The sequence below is a fragment of the Lissotriton helveticus genome, chromosome 1_1 (genome assembly GCF_964261635.1).
Source record: "Lissotriton helveticus chromosome 1_1, aLisHel1.1, whole genome shotgun sequence".
Lineage (NCBI taxonomy): Eukaryota > Metazoa > Chordata > Amphibia > Caudata > Salamandridae > Lissotriton > Lissotriton helveticus.
Window position 1 is genome coordinate 1,817,953,945 of NC_136057.1, and position 19,690 is coordinate 1,817,973,634.

Below are 19,690 nucleotides of genomic sequence, written 5' to 3' on the forward strand. Positions count from 1 at the left end.
TACACCATTCTATAAAAGTGTCCTTATCTATTGACGTTAATGGGATTAGTCGCTAAAGCTGCTGAATTCACCCGAACATCAATTTGGAAGGTCAGTAGACCGCTATGGACGTTTGTCTGCGGAACCCCTAAAGGCACTGTCAACAGTTATTTCTACGAAAATTAAAGTAATGTTAATGGGTAATGGTTATTACGTTAAATATGTATTCAAATATGTTCGAATACAACTAAAATAAGTAAACTTGTGTATATTTTGAAAAAAATAACGAGTTTTCCCTAAGGAAAATAAGAGAAAAACAAGCACTACAATGAAACAAGCTACTATTTACATCAACTAAATACAACCGAAAACCATGTATTTTCGCCCCTTTTGTCTGTCTACTGGCTGGGTGTCAAAAGGAGGTGGAAATCTGAAACTTCACAGGAGAGCAGGCGTGGTTTAGCTTCACCTCGAGGCTTGGAGCGCAAACTCCGGTGGCCTGTCGAGTCAACAAAGATTCGACTTCCGGGATTTTCGTCAGTGCTACTTCCAGCGAATGAGCTGACGCGCCCTGATTCGAAAACGAGAAGCGGCTTGTTACTGAATGGAGGTGAGTTCGAACCTGGGGTTACCGGAAGAGTGGGGCTCCTTTACAGCGGTGTGGTGTATAGGACTATACTATAGGACTATACACCCCGGTCATGACAGTGTGACCGTTCATAACAACTCTGTCACACATAGTCGCGGGGAAAGGGTTCGGAGCACAATAGTGACCCACACTGTTAACATCCATGCAAGCCGTGCACGGCATAAGACATCTGCTTCCCAAACAGCATTGCCAGGTGTGGGTTGCCTCTTTCCAAATCTCATGTTTTCTTTACGTGAAAGCCAGTGCCTGGACATATAGTTAGGACTTAGGCGGCAAGAGAAGTCAAAATCATGCACCAGGGATGACTAAATTATGCTGCAAGAAAAGTCAAATTATTTGGCCCATTTCGTACATAATTATTTTGAATTTTTTCACATGGTAACACTTCTGGGCAAAGATTTCACCTCATTAGTACCCGTTTCACAACCAAATAGACCAACCATCAACCAATTAATCAATCATCAGATTTGTAGAGCACTACTTGTCACCCTTGAGGGTATCCAGGTGCTGACAGGGTCCAGTTAATTCGCTGAATAGCCAGGTCTTTAGGGACTTTCAGAACTCTGTAAGAGCTGGAGAGGTCAGTAGATGAAAGGGTAGATCTACTAAGCATCTGAAAGATGACTAGTCAGCCATTGTGAAGGGTCCTCCACCTTGTGGGATCACCTGTTGCTTCATTTTTAATAACCTCTGATCCTTTTGAGCTAGAAATATTTTTTCTATTAAAATCTGCTGATTATGCCATGGATGGCGAATTAGGCAAATGTGTAAAATCCATAATTATATGGAATATATTATCGTAGCATCATATATTTTCAGTGGCCCTGACTATAGTGTCTATATGATGTGTATCTTGGTGACCACATTAGTCACACTAGGCACCTGGCATTTAAGCAAACACGCGTTGAGACTGTTTAAGTCAGATGTTGGAAAAAAAATGAAACAATACAGTTCAGTTTGCTGTCAGTGATTAAAATACAGGTAAGGCATCATGCAGCATACAGGGACACTTGACAGCTATTTATGAAGACAGTCGGGCAGGTGATGATGGTAATGACATTTGTATGGTACACTTGTGTTTTTATTCAGTGTTTTTGTGCATTGTGGCGAGGCTGAGTTTAGCTGAGAATCACACATCAGGCCTCGAAAAATCATTAAAATGTTACTAGAACTGCATGTCTAGTGACTTAAGTATTCTACTCGACCTGTTTGTAAGGCTCTTGACCCATAAACTGGCTCAAATGATGTGATCGTGGGCAAATAATTTGATTAATTGAGCCTACATTTTCTTCATTATCACATATGAGAGCACCTTCAAATGTGCGAGTTCAGCATATCTGCTGAACAAAACTCTTTTGTTTGATTTAATAGACTAAGCTTTCCACATATAATACAAATCTAGCTACATATAGGATACACATGACCCCTGACTTGCCTCTTAGTTCATTAACAGCATTTTTATCCGGGCGGCAGCAGGAATGTTTCTCCAATCATGTTTAAAAACTATCACTTTTAATAAATACATAACTAAAGAATGTAGTACTAGCACACCGTTAATTGTAATCGGAAGATTTTACATTGAAATGGCCACAGACTTTCCCACTGACATGCAGCTATACTGATAACACTATGTATTGTACAAATAATAATGTTTGAAATAGAGTTTCTGCAAACATGTCATTTGCACATCACCAAGTAAAGTGTTGTGGTTTGTTTTGCTCCTATTTAATCTTTGTTTGTAACACACTTCTTAACAAAAAAATTGCTTTTGTAATTCCTGATATATTTTGAAATATTTGTAATATTAATTTACAGGCTATTTATTTAAATGTTATGTATTAGAGAAATATTACTGACATGTTCAGACAGTTCACATGACAAAAACCTCCAACTCTAGTAAGCTAGAGAAAAATAAACCTAATTTTCCAAGCAGCAATTAGTTAAAAGATAAACTGACGTTTGACCTCTTTCCTTCAACAGACAGCAAACGTGTCAAGATAAAAACAAGATTTAATGGCGTCTTTATTGCTCATTCACTCTCTGAACGAACAGAACACCTGTTCCTTTCCAGCCTAAGTTTACTCGCCAGATTGAACTAGTAGGTGCTAAAAATAGCTCGACCTGATAAAATTTTACTCGCAATTGCGAGTGATCAAGTACATTTTTTGCGGCCTGGAAATGGACCTGCCAATACAGTGTGGGTGGAAGCCAATTGTGGCACTAGAGTCTTCTGGTTGCTATGGGTGCTAGTCAGAGTGGGAAGGAAAAATAGCTTGAAAAGTAAACCGCACTCTTGAAGCCCTGCAAGCATTGAGGAATGTGTGCTTCTTGAAACGAAAATATTTCCTGTGGAATCCCACAAATTAGGGATGGGGTGCGGTAGAAAAACAAAAAGCTTTGAAGATTAGACATAATGACATCATATGGTTTGTAAGCACATCTGTATTTTATTTTTTACAAAATCTTCCTCCAAAGATCTTGACCACGAGTAAAAATACAGTAATATATTTTTTGTTTAGTTTATATTATTAGTCACAAAGAGTCCGATTATAAGATGCCTAAAGGTTAAGGGTATCCGATGAACAGTGCCAGAGGGGTGTGACTTTTTTGTTGTGTGGGTTGAGGAGGGTCAGATCTCAGAGCTATATTTTCAAAATTCCTGATTCTGTAAACGAAATTAATTCTTTGTAAATGTGCCTTATGTGGCTATCCTAAATATCTGACAAAGATCCAGACATACTTTGAACATCCCTCTCAAAGCTTATTTTTCCAAGGTGACAAGGAATGTATGTATTGGTCAAAATATTTTTCAGGTCCTGGATTTGAGTCTAGGCAATAGATCTAATTTGTTAGATACTTTTGATCATAGAACTAGCCTAGAGTATACTACTTATGATTTCGTCCACTGACACATTGCATTTCTGAATCATTGAACCAAAGTACATCTGAAGTGCGCTCAAATCTTTACAATAGTTACCTGTGGCTAGTTATAACACTATCAAAGCAGTGTGCATTGAACAGCAGGCCATGCACAGCACTGGGCCACCCATCAACATAAATCTCATACTTACTGCCAAAGTAGCACTATATATTTAAGTTGGAACGGTTCTTGGCCATTAAGTTGTGTACTGCTGGTGGCACTTTTTCAGACCAGAGCACATGCCCTGGGGCCTGCTTAGCAGAGTCGCAGTGCACACAGTCGAAAACCGCAGCATACTTTAAACAAAAATAGAGGTGATCTTGCAAGAAGGCATTTTCCTACAGTAATGCTATGTGATAGTGCGCTTTACAAATACATATCACCCGGGAGGGTATCCTGGTGCTGAGCAGGTCTGTACGTAGCCTCACCAAGGCAGAGGGAGGTTACTCAAAAAGCCAGGTCTTCAGCTTCTTGTGGAATTTTACGAAGGGAGGAGGAGGCTCTGCTGTGCAGTGGGAGGTTGTTCCACTACTTTGTTGCAATTTAGGAGAAGGCCCAGTCTCTGGTTCAGGTTCTGTGTATTCGTGGCATATGTATGAGTTGGAGTCCGGCAGAGCGGAGGTGTCTGGTAGGTTGGTAGAAGGAAACTGCATCTGTTCAGGTAGGTGGGGCCTGTGTCATGTATTACCTTGAAAGTCTGGGTTAGGATTTTGAACTGTGCATGTTTGTATATCTGGAAGCAGTGGAGTTCCCTGAGGTGTGGTGTGAAGCGCATTCAACATTTTGGCTGTATTGGGTGGGAAAGGATCCCTTTTTGTTCTCCTCTACACCTGTCTCCCAGCCTATGCTCAAACAGATAATTTCCTTAGTTGTTTGGGGGTGGACAGAGTGTTTACCAAAGGAATGCAAATACTTTGGGGTGATTGTCCACAAAGAAGGGCTTTTGGGTCAGTGTCCGGGTTCAGGGGGTTGCCACACCGCAGGCTACATTCCTAGACTCCCCACTCCAGGAAAATGCCATGTAAGAGATAATTATAGACCCTCATGGGTACCCATGCTGCTGAATACTGGATTCACTAGCTGGCACGGAAGGCAGAAGATGGATTGGGAGCACAGTGCATCCTTTCAAGAGGCTGGGTGAAAGTCTGAGCGCTTCAGCAATACCCAGGCAACATGGTCCTAAGTTCGTGTAGGGTCGACCCTTGGGGTACACCTTGTAATTTCTGGTAATTCCGCCAACTCTGCAATCACCAAAGCCCTTCTCTGAGTTGTTCTGCGGGTGGAACTACCAGCCAAAGTTCAGGGCACAGATAATGAGGTCCCTCATTATGTAAAATATTACTTTACCTTCAAACCGGATAAGAGCTGCACTGTAAGCCAGACTGCTTGTCGTTTAGATTTTACAATAAATTGTTGCTTATGATGTAGGACAGCAGTTACATTTTTAGTATAGGTTTGTGTTAATTAAATAAAAAAAACATTTCTGACCTACTTTTTCGACTAATTTTGCACTTGTTGTAACAATACTTTCTTTTTTCTGCAGGATATTTCACAAGCAGCGGATTTTGTACTGTTCAAGTCAGTAGGTTAGAATGAAGTCATGATCAAACATCCAGTTTGCACATGTAAATGAGTGCTTTTTCCCACTTCCCTGCATCTGACTTGGCTGCAGTGTAAGCTTACGGCTACTAGAAACTACTCCAGCATGCACAGTATTTCTTCTTTCCGTGCGAACAGCCCATACAATGTCCACAGTAATAGCAGCCGGTTTACAAGACCACCTAACCCAGATGGGCGAGAGGAGGGCAGAGAAGCCAAACTAGTGCTGGCTTTGAATAAAAGCAAAGAAATTAATAGGACGTATGTGATTTCTACCATGCCAGATGTTGGAGAGGGCCCCACCACACCAAAAAAAGAGGCTCGGTTAACTCTTCAGAGAAGAAAGACTGCCAGCAAAGGTACTCCTGGAAGTCGCAAGGAGCCAGATGAGAATGTGGAACAAGGCTCTACAAAAACAGAAGTGCGACTGACACTACAACGACGAATAAATGCTGGTTCCCTAGAAAAGGTTCATGCAAACACAGCTAGTGACACAGTTGGTGTTACAAGTGGAGGTCTTAACGATCAGCTCCAATCTAGCGCAAGGTCTTTCCAAACAAACCTACCGGATCAATCTCTGTTACCTGCTCAGTCTAATCTTCAGTCGATGGGAATGCCCAAGGTTCCTGAATTGAAAACTGATCCAAAGCACAAAGAAGCTTTCTCTCCTTACAGTGGTTTAAATGGAAGTGTTGGATCTACTTCTTTGAAGTGTATTTTAGGCGGTGCTAATACAGCAATCCAATCCACAGTCCTTAAGTCTGAACCTTCAAATATGGGAAAAATTGATAAAAGGCCGTCTGGATTAAAAAGAAGTGAATGTGATCAATTTCCTAAGATGTCAAAGGTAGCTACTAAAACACCAGATCGCAAATACGGAAGTTTGGATAAAACTAGAACTCCCAAGCCAATAGAGAGAGTTGGTTCTATACCAAAATGTGTCACAACACAACATAATAGGAATTCCTCGTCATCTACGACACCTAGAAGCCGACTTGACTTTTTGCAAGCTGCACCAACAAATAAAACTAGCCCATTTAACCCTTTCCTAAGTAGCAGACCCAAAGGAACTCAAGACCTTACCACAGCAGCATGTCCACGTCCATTGAAAGGGGAGATTGCTGCTCAGATGATGCACACAGACGAAAATGTCCTACAAGTGGAAAACAGCACAGTGACAGTAGCTGTGCGAGTTCGCCCATTTAATAACCGGTAAGCAGAGGATTCTTTTTTCAGTTTTATTCTAGCTTTTCAATGTCCTGAATGACAGAGTGAGATAACGTTTTATGCGTGACCATTTCATAAAACTTGTAGGTGGTTTATTTGTGACTGATTTGATTGGAGCATGTTGATTTGCTCAAAGATTTTGTGGAATGCAGAAACCTAGATGTGCACCTTTATTTATCATACGTTTGTTAGTGAAGCATTGATGCCATGGCTTCAATTTTATGTGAATCAGCATGTCATGCACAGAAACGTATAGGTGTCCACCAATCAAATAAAAGGCCAATGTTTGTTTCTATTCTTAGAGGGCACTGGACCAGTTGTACATACCTGTGACATTGCTTTCTTTTCTTCAAGGCAACAGAAGGTAGAAGATAACTTTCTAAGATATGTTGTTGCAGTTTTTCTTCAAAAAGACCGAGGATAAACTTAATTAACCCTCCCCAAAAATGCCAGAGTGAAGATGAATGCCATAGTATTATCCTGTAGTCAAATAGAAGATATGCATGTGTGCCAACCATTTTTGTTTGTTTGAGGAGCTTCTAGAAGTAATTATCAACATGCACATTTATCCCACTTTCCTAAACACAGTCATTTCTTTCTGTTGCCCATAAGTGCTCAAATTTCACTCCTTCTTTGTGCTTATCGGTTGCTTGCCAACAATTGTAAAAATTGTTGACAGACACGGACTATGAAACTGTTCTGTGCACAATAGGCTGAGTATTGGGAGATGTTACAGTTACATCAGCCTATTCTCTCACCCTTTCAAAAAGCGGCTTATCTCAAGCTGTGTGTATTAACCTCGGACAGCAATCCCTTGTAACACTCACAACAGACAATAGGGTACCTGTGCACTCTAGATTGGACTTTCAATATGAAGTCTTTCAAAATTGGACTGTCATGCCTTCACATTAATGGCGAATCACCCCCCAACAAATATTTTATTTTTATATTGAGAATATCTGAGATGGGTACAAAGTCTTTTAATTTAGGATCGGTATCGAGCTTGTCTTCTGTCAATGGGTATAGTGAGGCAATTTATCCCCCTCCCTTGTGTAGGTCACTCTCTCTGGTCAAACGCAATGAGCGCTGGTAACAGTTGGAAGGTAAATGGAGCCTAGTGAACAACTTTTCATCTCCTATAATCCAAAAACTAGGTTGAAAATAATTTGGCTTTTCTTCTCAGTATAATGTACAGTCTTGGGGTCTCCGTTCACTACCCATATTTTCTCTGAAACCGTCTATTCCAGCCATGGTACTATTGAATGTATCCCACTTGTTAGAGAGAGCTTTCTGTCTGGGAGACTGTGAATCATGTCTTGGATTGCAGCTCCCCGATGTTCTGTGGTTCCTGAGATTACTGAAACTGGATGAATGCATCATAACAATTGTCCATGTCATTCCGGATTTATTTACTTTTTAACCTTGGAATTGTGAGCCAATGGCCTTTCCTCCTGTGAGGCAGTCTTTAAACTTGCCACTTACAAAGGTCATGGTCAGCTGAGCATTAGAGTCTGTCATTAATATCGGTAATGCAATGTATGTAGCTTCTCTTTATTGGTCTATGAATGTTGTCATTGTTCCTGCAAGGCTGTATATATTGTGCGCAAAATTGGGCATACTGTGTGTTTTGGAGAGGTAACTTTGATCTCCTGGTGTCACAACTGTTCCTTTAGATTATTTTCCTGTGGGATACATTTTGGTATTTTCAACCTTAAAGCCTTGCTTTCTAAAAGCAATGTAAGGGGGTAAATTGCCATTATTGAGTGACCCCTCTGGGTCCCCCGGATGACCATCAATGTCTGGGTGATGGTTAGTAAATCCCCTCGTAATAATTATTCTTTAAAAGTGTGGGAGAGACCTTGTACTCTGCTCCATTTTGTTCACTTAGGAAATCCACTGACTCCACGTTGCAATTTGAGTGCCACCTCCTAATCCTCATTTACTCAAAATACTATCCCGCCGCCAATACTTAAGCTTCACAAACTTGATTAAAGGTTGCTAATTACTTAAAAAGTTAACAGTTGTATATGTAACACGGACATCCGTGAATGAATGGTTTTGTTTTTTACATTGCAATTTGTTTTTGTTTTGCTAGAGAGAAAAGCGAAAATACCTACCAGGTGGTCTTCATGAATGGACAGGAGACAGTTGTGCAACACCCTGAAACCAAACAAGCCCATACATTTCTGTACGACTTCTCCTTCTGGTCTTTCGATGAGTCCCACCCTAACTTTGCCAGCCAGGAATATGTGTATGAGAAGCTGGCGGTGCCACTGTTGGATAGAGCCTTCTCGGGTTACAACACCTGTTTATTCGCCTATGGGCAGACCGGGTCTGGGAAATCTTATACGTAAGTGCTGTGAGTAGTGCTGTTGCTATTGGTGTGTATTTTGTCTGGTTTTATTTTTATTTTACTAAATATGATGGCTCGAGTACTATATTTTTTATTTTAAAAAAACTATTCGGTGGTATGTGACCCACAGCAGATTTCGGTTTCGTTAACCAAAGCTGAGCCTTTTAAGCTCTGCTTTAAAAAATGACATTTCAGCCCTTGAACAATACAAAAAATGTTGTTGGAACTATCCATCTTGGAACTTAAGTAGACCCTGGATCCAACAGCTTTAGATGAGACACGTTTTCTAATCACAATATATTTTCTGATCCATAGTGATTCTATAGCAGCCTGGGGGAAGTGAAGATCCAACTTACTTAACAAGATACAGTGCAATAGAAACATCTGTGAAGTCCACACGCTCTGTTTTCTCAAGAAAATAATTTGAATGAGATTGTAGACCCCTCGTTTTGCCTTTTTCTGAAAGCATGGTCACTCGGTCAGCCCATTTTATTTTCATATAAAGTTTGAAAAGTAACAGCATTCGCATGACCTCCTATTGCTGTTGTTACCAAATGATTCTTCGTCATCAAACACAGCTTTTCTAGTCCAGTGCTTTGCTGTGACAGATTTGATAAATTGTTTGTAGGCCCAGTTGGTTTTTACAACTCTTTTAATAAACTGATTTATTAAATGACCTTTCCCAGCTGGAAAAGCTGATTTTAAAAAAAATAAGGAATCATCTAGTAACTGAATCTATTTAAACTTTGACAGGTTGAGAATAGCTGCCATTTCAAGCCTTGTAAGAAGAACACAATTATCCTGTTCTGACTTTTTATTTCACAAATCGATGTATTCTCGGGCTTCTGGTTTTTGTTGCTTTGGTTGAATCAACTAGATAGATTTAATGAAAGGATTTGTAAAGCTGAAGTGAACAAATGCACACATGGTGGTGTCATCCTTGAGTAACTTGGTATCCTTACCTTTGAGTGTTAATTATATGTTGTCATTCTAGTTATTGGAAGGTTAGATTGCCTGGTTTTCAGTGAGTGTCTTAATTTTCTAAATCTACCAGTATGTCATTGGCTTGGGAGGTTAATTGTGCATTGTAGTCTTTGATGAACCCAGTTTAAGTATGCTCTGTATTCCTTGCACAATAAAGAAAATGATGTACTGACAAGTTAATTTCATAGTGTCACAGTTTAGCTCTTAGGAGTCTGAAGTTTTATTAGCAGATGAACTCCAAGCTTCTGCAGTAGGACCAACATTTGCAATGCGGTCACATGCAGCAGAAGCTTATGCAAGACTAAGGTGTCAGTTGCTAACAGAAATAAGTGTGATATGAGCTAAATTACCTAGCCAGATAGAAGATATGCAAATGCTGCTTGATTGTCCCTTTATGCAGCTCCTAAAGACAAGAAAATGGGAAATGACTGCAGTCACTATGAGGGAGTCTAAAAGGATCTCACCATTGGTTTGCTTTATTGCCACTCTTATTTTCTTCCTTTTAGTTGGTGAGCGCATGTCAGCCTAACTTGGGCTTCACATCTCTGTGTTTGTCGTCCTTGGAGCATGAACCAAGTACTGGTTGGATTTCTTGAATTATGTTCTTCCGTGCTGCTTGAACTTTGGATTGTGGTACTTTTCAAGGCAACTTGAAACCATCAAAGTTGAAGCCCCGCATCCCCATATTTCAAAGAGCTCAATGGAAACAACTAGTAATAACAGAACTTTGTGGCATATGGCTAGTTTCTGAAGCATACATTTTGTCCGCCACTCATTTTTATTGATGATGGGGTAAGCAAACTCCCTTTAACCCCTTCAGTGCTAATGACAAGGGTAACTCGTCATGGAGTTTCCATTGATTTCAATGGAAAGTCAATGGGAAGAGGGGGATGTACCTTAGCAGCCAAGTGGTTAAGATTGCTGCCATACAGTATGTTTTTTTCTGCATTGTTTGCTTTAGTGTCGCATTTACTTATTTGTTGGTTACATTTTCAGAATTTAGAAGACGTTTTATACATCATCAAACGCAGTGATTTCAAAAGATTAATTCTTCACTGTTACCTCTACCCAACATCAACCCTTAAAATGGCCAGTACCTTCCCTTACCTCTACCCACCCCAAAACCACCCTTTACCCACTCCTGAACCCTCCAGTTCCCATCTCTTCCCTTTACTCCTACCTTCTCCTGCAACCTCAAGTCACCATCGCCTATCAGAACCTCTACCCACCCCAGCGCCCTCAAGTCACCCTTACCTCTACCCATCCCTAATCCTAAAAGAACTTTTTTCTTTCCTTCATATAAACAGATTTTATTTATTTTGCATGGAGAAAAAAACATCATGGCACCCAAGTTACTTGCTGGAGAAAGTGATACAGCGTCTGATCAAGTCATTGGCAATCAAATGACACAGTTTAGTAGTACAAAACATCAGCAGCACCCCTGTCTCGATACGGGACCTTAGGCTAACTGGCCCAGCCATTTCTCCCAAACTTGACCATGTTTAAGGGGACAGCCCCTGACCTCGTATATCGTATTTTCTTGTTGTGGGCACCAGTCCACTCCCCGGTGCCACTGTGAAAGGGTTGGAGGACAGTAGACTTACAGCGAGTGGCAATGTCCCACTTGGCGACCATAAGCTCCATACCTACGAAGGACCGATCAGCCCTTGTGCCCCCAGAACCATCGAGGATACCTAGCAGAAGCACCAAAGTGGAGAGAAGGACCTCGTATCCCAGCACCTCAGTCGGGTCTCCCACCACCGCATGCCAGAACTCTTGAATCTTGGGGAACAACCATAGCATGTGATAGAAATCAGCAGGACTGTCGCCACTGAGGGGGCAAGTGGGTTCAGAAAGGAGGCCCGCTCTGTGTAATCTAGCCGGGGAGAGATAAGCAGTTTAAAGGTAGATAGTTTGGATTAACCGCAAACTGGAAGAAATTGTCATAACCCTGGGTGCCATCAGTGCGTCTCTCCAGTCATCGTCCTCAAGGGGACCTATCCAGTTCTCCCATTGGGTTCTGAGATGGGCTAACATGCTTGGGGCATTGATGGATCAAACTACTGTACATTTTGGAGATCCTACCCTTTCCCAGATCACCCATAAGGAGTTTAGCCTCCAGCGAGATGAACTCTGGGAGAGAGTTGGTATGTGTGGCGTGAGATGGAAGAGCGTGTCTCAATTAAAGGTATTTATAGAATCTCGTATTAGTTAGAGCATAAATGGTTTGGAATTCCTAAAAAGACTACATGCGTGTCTCCTACCAGACGTCGCCTAGTTGAGAAATACCAATAAGGTTCCATCTTCCAGAGTTGTTTGTTGTGTGACTTTAGTGTTCCAGTGGGTGTGGCATAAGGCTGCCCTCCAAGCTAGAAGAGCCGTTTTGGTCACTAGAGATGTGTAGTTGGAGATTGGGGAACCATTGAGCATGGCAAGTATTTGAGAGAACCCTAGAAGGGATAATTCCTACTGGTAGACGGGATCCGATAAGCCCCCATTAACCCAGCCATGAATTGCTAGGAGGGGAGAGGCTTGATAATAGAGGTAGAGATGGTCATACTCAGGCCACCGTCGTATGGGGTACGTTGGAAAGAGCATTGGTCAGACCCCCCAGGATATAGCGGCATGGATTAGCAAATTTAGCGGCACAAAAATGGAAATTTAGCGGCACAAAAATGGAAATTTAGGGGCACAAAAATGGAAATTTAGCGGCAATTTTGCGGCATTTTATTTGGCCCTAGACCTTGATAAAGCGGCCTCCAGTGACCCCATGCGTCACCCGTCCTTCCCTACACTCTTTCTGCCTCCCAATTCTCCCTCTCTTAGTTGTGTTTTGCCGCTTTTAGCTCCTCTATCTTCCTTCCTGTTACACTCTTTCCACTGTCCCATTCAGCTTTCTGTTTCTCATGCCCCTTCTTTCTGTGCCTCATTCACTCATCCTCTCTCACACACACATATCTCTCTCATCAGCCCAGTCTCTTATCCCCTGTCCCTCTCTCTTTCCATCTTCGGATCTCTCTAGCACCCAGCCTCTCTAGTTCTCTCTTGTCTCCCTCTCTCCCTTCCTCGCCCTCTCTTCTCTCTCTAACTCTCATACTTTCGTTCTTCCAGACACTGTCTTTCTTCCCCTTCCTCTCTCGCCCTCTTTCTCGCGCATTCACCCTCCCTCTTTCTCTCCTGCTCACTCCTCTCTACTTTTCTCCACCTTTCAGTTTCATTCGCCCAGTTTCTCTCACCCCCTACTACCCTTTCCTTCTTTCCCACCTCTATGACTTCTTTGCTCGCCCCCTTTCACCCCTTCTTTCTCGTCTCACCTGCCCCATACCCTCAGTTTTCATTCTTGCTCCCCCTCTTTACCTTTGCGCTCCACCTTTCCCCTTTATCCTCCATGTAAAAGCTGTCAACCCTACTTACCTGTGGATACTATGCTACTTAGGCTTCCACAGTATGGAAGGCTGGGACACTATCGGAGGCGGTCTCTCACTGTCTTGGAGCACAGAACAGGTCTAACTCGCTGCAAATCATGCCTCAAAGCAGTTCACAGATTGCTGGCCTTAGGCATTGCTGCTGGTGAGCTGCTACAGGCTGAGGGTCTCTGGGCCGAGGCAGAGCAGCCCGTGTGCTGTCAGAGTGGAGTCCAGTCACTGGCTCGGTGAACCTGGCAGGACCAAGCAAGTGTGCCTCGGCCCCTCGCACCCTTACAAGTGGGCAGATTGTTTTCTAGGTCAGGTGGGGGAGCTGAGAACTGCCCTCCCTCCAACAAGTGGAGAGCTGCGCATATGAAATTTGCTTCCATCCATTAGGTTCAGGCCTCCTACCGGACAGTGGCGATTGCCAGTACCTCAGCATGGGAGGCCGGGTTTCACTCAGCATTTAGGACATTTTACAATAAACATCCTCGTTATCGTGTCCAATGCTGGCGAGTCTGAGTCATAAAATTTGAGCGGCAGGCAGCTGATGGCGCTGTAAGCAATAATAAGCACATTTGTAGGTAACACGTGGCTGCAACTTTCTCACTGACATTTTTGTCATAAAGTCTGCGCATTATTTTGATTACTAAAAAGCCACACTATCTACAGACACGTGGCTGGAACTGGCATCAGACACAGGCGGTACTTTGAACAAAGGTTTTGTTTGACTTTCTAATTTACTCTCACTGCTACTACCTCCGCTCCTTTCATCATGCGCGGCAGGCAGAGAATACATAGTACAGATTATGCACATCCTGTACTGCCCGGAGAGTTCGACGGTGTTGACAGTCTGTGTAAGAATTAGTAGATAGTACAGCACTGCAGTCTGTACATATTAGGCTAAATGTGTACATCAAGTGGGGGTCGTGTGTCGTGCAGCCGAACTTTACACATTTGCTGCTTGTTCTGTATTTGTACTGTCTGATGAAAGCTTGCACCACCGCAAGCCCCTGACACCTGCCAGAGCCGAGGAAAACAGGCGGGGCGTGAAAAACTAAGCCTCATTAACAAGTGAAAGGTCTTTAAATGACCTGTGAAGTACTCGGGTGCGGCTGGCAGTTTTGAACTGCCAGCCGCACCCGAGTACTTCACAGGTAATTTAAAGACCTTTCACTTGTTAATGAGGCTTAGTCTGACTGTCTGTGTGTGTCCCGGGAAGCTGCTGACACACACGAGTGGGGGGGGGAGGGCGGCGCGCACACCCAGGCATTGTTTGTTTTGAAATATCGCGGCCAATATCGTTATTATCGCGGCCATCGCGGTAATCTGCCGATTTCGCGATTTTTTCGTGAATCGCGAAATCGCGATAAACTGGAGGGTCTGATTGGTAAAGCAGGGCCTGGACCTGCGCCCCAGGAAGGAGGCTGCGATCTTGTCCATGGCCCGAAACCATGGCCATGGTATGAGGAGTAGCAGGTTCTGAAAGACCTAGAGAAACCGCAGCAGGATCATCATTTTATACAGAGCTATGCAACCCATTATGTTCAGTGAGAGGGGCTGCCATTTAGTGAGGTCATCTTTAGCGTTTTGCGTCAGAGGCGTGAGATTAAGGGACCAGGCGAGTTCAAGGTGCAGTGCGACCCAGATGCCCAGGTATTTGAAACTGAGAAGGCCGATAGCAATAATATCTTGCCAGTCAAAGCAATCCCTGGATGGGACTTTGACACCAACATTGATTTGGAGGGGCTCACCTTGAAACCCAAGGCCTCTATAAAGCACTGCAGGAGACGCCGACAACGAGGGGCACTTGTTGCGGGATCCACCAAATAGAGAAGGACGTCGTCCGCATAGAAGGCAATGCAATCTTTGTGGCAGACACTCCATTGCCACCCACACAGTTGAGCATCGGTACATATGAGTTGCGTTACTTGGTCAATCGTGAGCGCAAAAAGGAGTAGGTACGGGGGGCCCGGACCATTCCACAGAACTGGTGCCTGACCCTGGCCTATATCCGCATTTGCTGGAGGTAGCCCCAGTCCACTGTATTGAAAGCCTTTTCAAAATCAATAAAAAGTAAGGCTAAGTCAGGAGGCAGAAGATGATGGTGGTCCAGGGCCACGGGAAGGTGTAAGAGGCAATGTCTTGTGCTAGGAGCTGATAACAAGCCGCATTGGTCCGGATGTATCCGTGTGTGCAGGGCACATTTGAGACTGGTGGTCAGTAATGTCGCAAAGATATTAACTTCCCCATTATTGAGAGATATTGGATGGTAATCTGCATATGCTGTGGAAAGAGGTTGCATTTGAGGAACCCCCACATATGTGGCAGTGCCTGTCTCTGGGGGGCGAAAGGTGCCTGTCTGACCCATTTCTTTATAGGGGGATAGTTGATGAGCGGTCAGAATATTGCGAAATATACTGTAATATTCTGCAGGAAATCCATCAGAGCTGGGAGTTTCCCTGGGAGCCATCACTGACCATTCCATAGCCATTTCCTTGGCTGTGAAGGGCTCGTCTAACATACAGGCTTCGGTCAGTGAGGGGAACGTCATTGAGGAACTAAGCGGAGGAGTCTGTCTCCCTTCTAGGGGAGCTGTGTATAAGAGGTGGTAGTAGTAGCGTGCAAATACCTGTGTAATATCAGAAAGGGTATGGAAAGAGTTACCATGCTCATTCGTGATTTCAGGCAGAATCCTGGCTGCTTGCTGCAGGGAGGCCAGCCAGTACAGCAGCTTCCTGTATTTGTCCTCCCATCCTTAAATCCTGGCTGGAAATACTTGGTAGCTTCCAGGAATTGGAGATGTATTTGTCATATACGAGACTCGATTCAATTAAAAAATCTTTATTCCACTATTAAAAACAGCCATAAAAGCACAGACAATATAATACGTAAAAATTGGCGCATATTAAAAAAGAAGTACAGACATTGGTGTCATCCATTATTAATCTATAACACAAAGCTTTCCCTTGCGGGAATTGATTTTAAAATCAACATGGCAGTGCTATAACATGTCAAAGAATCGTCTAGGCTTACAAGGAATTTCATAGCCAATTTATGGGACCTGATTCCATGGTTAACAAAGAAGGGCTTCAAATAAAAATTCCTAAAATGACAGTAAAATTTGCAGAATAATATAAAATGCAGCGTACTTTGTTTACTCGTATTATCACAAGGACACCTTATCTGAAGGATGTATCTTTATTTTTGGGAAAGCAACTCAATAATGTACAATACCACATCTCGGCTTCAATAAAACGAACGGATGCTGCAGGTGAGTCACATGCAACAGATAACCATTAATTCCCTCTTCTAACATATATCTTTTGTATAAAGTCAGTTTGTTTACTTGGTTCCATTTTTGCTCCACGGTTTTGTCTAAATGACAAGAAGGAGGCCTTAAGTTCTTTCTTTTTAATAGTATTTTTCCAGGGTTCGACCATACCGACATATTAAATAAATTCCCCAGGGTAGTATTAGTATAGGACAACCAGGGAATTTTCAGAGCATCGTCCAGGTTTAAGCAGTCTAAAATGATTGACTTGGTTAAAGCAGTTCCTTAATTTTTCCAGATTTGGGCCCATAATAATAAGGGTCCTGCCATCAAGATGTCCTCTAAAAATTGCAGCCCCACCTCATGATGTGCGATGGTATTAAATACAGAGGACGATAAAAACAACAAGCGTTTTATATAACAATTTTCTTCTATTTGTAACGCAGCACTATTTGTGTAGCCCCAATGTCCTGCCCCATATATAGCAGTACTTACTCCTTTATTTGAAAACAGTATACTAAGGTAGGAGAAAGAGTTTACTGTACAAATTGGGGTACCATCTATTTGAAAGGTTCGACAAGGTTTCTTTTTAGGCCCACATACCATGGTAAACGTTTTTTTTTTAAAACATGTTTTTACTGGTTGTACAGCAAACTTCAAAGCAGCATTCCGCAAATATAAAATATCCGGTTACAATTCTTACATGACAGTTCTGACAACACTTTTCCCATATCTCATTCCCCTCCTTGATAATCAAAAACAATCCCAACAACAGCAGCGACCCATCCACCTTCTCAATCCTCCCCAGAATCCTCGTCTGAGCTATCTCGGAATGGGTTCGCATATATCCCCTCTATAGGTGTTCCAGGCAGCGCACACTTTGGTCCATTTTCTAGGGCATTTCCTATTGACATATACTGTTCTCTCAGTGATCATTGTTACATCCATGTCCCTACACCAGGACTCCAATAGTGGTCGGTGAGTGGCCCCCCACTTCTGCGCTATGTTCCGCTTTGCGACCATGAAGCCCAGTGTCGCCCGCGTCTGTCCCTGCCGTGTCAGATCATTCGGTTCCCACACGTTGAGGAGGCACCTGCAAAGTCTGGGATATCGTTCGGAGGACCGTGCGCCAATAATCCGCTATGAAGGGACAGACCCACACAGTATGGAAAAAGGTACCCTCTTCCCCGCATCCTCTGAGGCAGTATGGGTGTTGCGCTCTGCCTATCTTGTGGTGTGTAGGCCTGGTGAGGTAAGAGCGGTGTAAGATTTTGAGTTGCACTAGCCTGAGTCTAGCTGGAATCCCTACCTCCCTGGGTGAGGCAAGGGCCTCCTGCCATTCCGTCTTGTCCATGTCAGCAATATCTGTGGTCCATTTATCCTTCAAAGAGATCGTGGGATCCGGTATGTTATTAAGCAATTTACGGTATATGAGTGATGTAGCGCGCTTGGGCATAAAATCTGTGATCAACCTGTCCTCTAGGGGAGATGCCTCGGGTATGTCTACATCCTGTGGGAATATTGCAAGGAGTGCGTGGCGAATTTGCAGGTATCGGAATGTTTCGGTATGTGTCAGCTCGTATTGCTGCCGAAGCAGATCAAAGGGAATGACCGTTCCCTTATCCCAGAGGTCGCCTACTGTGGAAATACCGATGCTGTCCCAATGTCTGAAGCCCCTGCTATTTCTGAGTGTGCCTAGTCGCTTCGAGTCCCAGAGCGGGGTGAGTTTGGTGATGGTATCTCTCCAACCTAAATGCGCCTGTGCCGTGTACCACAACATGACCGTATGTCTTGTCGGACCTTCTAGTTTCTGTGCCCAACCTCTATTGTACAGAGCCGCTAACATATTATCTGTTCCGAGTTGTGCTCTATCCGCCATATATGCCGGATCCGTGTAAGAGGCGTGAAGCCACTGGTTGATAATTTTAAGATGAGCTGCCTAGTAATACAACTGGACATTGGTGAGCGCTATGCCGCCATCGTACCAGCTGCGATGCAACTTAGCCTGCGCTATGCTAGCTGGCCTGTTACCCCACAAGAGCCTGGATATCAGCGCTGCTATTTGCCGGAAATATTTCAGTGGCACTGGGAAGGGTGTATTCTCCAGCGCATATAAAAAGCGGGGCAGGGCCAACATTTTAAATAATGCTGCTTTCCCTAATAATCTCAAGGGCAGGGCTTCCCAATGGGCCACGTCTCTACGCAAGCGCTCTAGAGGGGGGGCCAAATTTTTGACGAAGAAGGCGGCTGGGTTTTTGGTGATATTGATGCCCAGGTACTTAAACGAGTCTTGGGATAACGCCAGCGGACAGTCTGGGGGAAGTCGCGGTTCAGGACCCTTAAGAAGGTAGAGAGCCGATTTGGACCGATTTATTGTGTAACCGGAGATGAACCCAAAAGTATGACATATCTCGAATAACACCGGTAGCGATCTTTCCGGGTCTGTGAGATATATGAGAATATCATCCGCATAAAGGGAGATGCCGTCCTCCCAGTCCTCAGTCCATTGAATGCCCCTTAAAAGAGGGGACTTTCTAATTTTGGCCGCCAGGGGCTCCAACACTAACGCGAAAAGGAGTGGAGACAAAGGGCAACCTTGTCTGGTCCCTCTTGTCAGTCGTAGAGTTCCCGACAGGTGCCCATTCAACGCCACGCGCGCCACCGGTGCCGTGTAAAGGAGCCGGATCCATGCACAAAACTTCGGGCCGAAGCCCAAGTATGGGAGCGCCGCGAAAAGATAGACCCATTCCACCATATCAAAAGCCATTCTCGCGTCTAGGGACAGGACAGCCGATGGTTCAGTTAATAAGTGTTCCCGTGCTAATGCGCTATGCAGACGCCTGTGATTGAGGGCTATGTTTCTGTTAGGCATGAAGCCGGACAGGTCCGGATGAATTAAATCAGACAAGTGTTCCTGTAGTCTATTAGCGAGCAGTTTTGCCAAAATCTTTGCTTCTACGTTAAGTAATGATATTGGGCGGTAGGAGAGACAGTCCGATGGGGCTTCCCGGGCTTTAGAATCGCCACGATCGTGGCTGTCCTTTGGTCCTCAGGCAGTATGCCCTGTTCATGACTGTCATTATACATCACGAGCAGATGTGGACCCAGAGATTCTGTCATAAGTTTGTACAGTTCCAATTCGATTCCATTGGGTCCCAGTGCCTTACCGGACTGCAACGACTTAATAGCAGTGGTTAGTTCTTCTACGGTCAAGTCAGCCGCCAGCTCTAATGTAGCTTCCGGCTCGAGGCCCGGCATTTCTATGGTTCGCAAGAAGCACGCCACGTCAGTCTCTGAA

At 43.7% G+C, this 19,690-nt stretch overlaps 1 protein-coding gene across 1 annotated transcript in view; it reads left to right on the forward strand.

Moving 5' to 3' along the window:
- Positions 1-515: 515 nt before the first annotated feature.
- The window catches only part of KIF14 (kinesin family member 14), a 606,238-nt gene continuing 587,063 nt past the window's right edge, over positions 516-19,690 (forward strand). Inside the window, exons 1-3 of the mRNA XM_078641003.1 lie at positions 516-589; positions 5,092-6,359; positions 8,470-8,724. Of these exons, the coding sequence (XP_078497129.1) occupies positions 5,254-6,359; positions 8,470-8,724 (1,361 nt within the window). The 5' untranslated portion in view covers positions 516-589; positions 5,092-5,253. The remainder of the gene's footprint in view (positions 590-5,091; positions 6,360-8,469; positions 8,725-19,690) is intronic.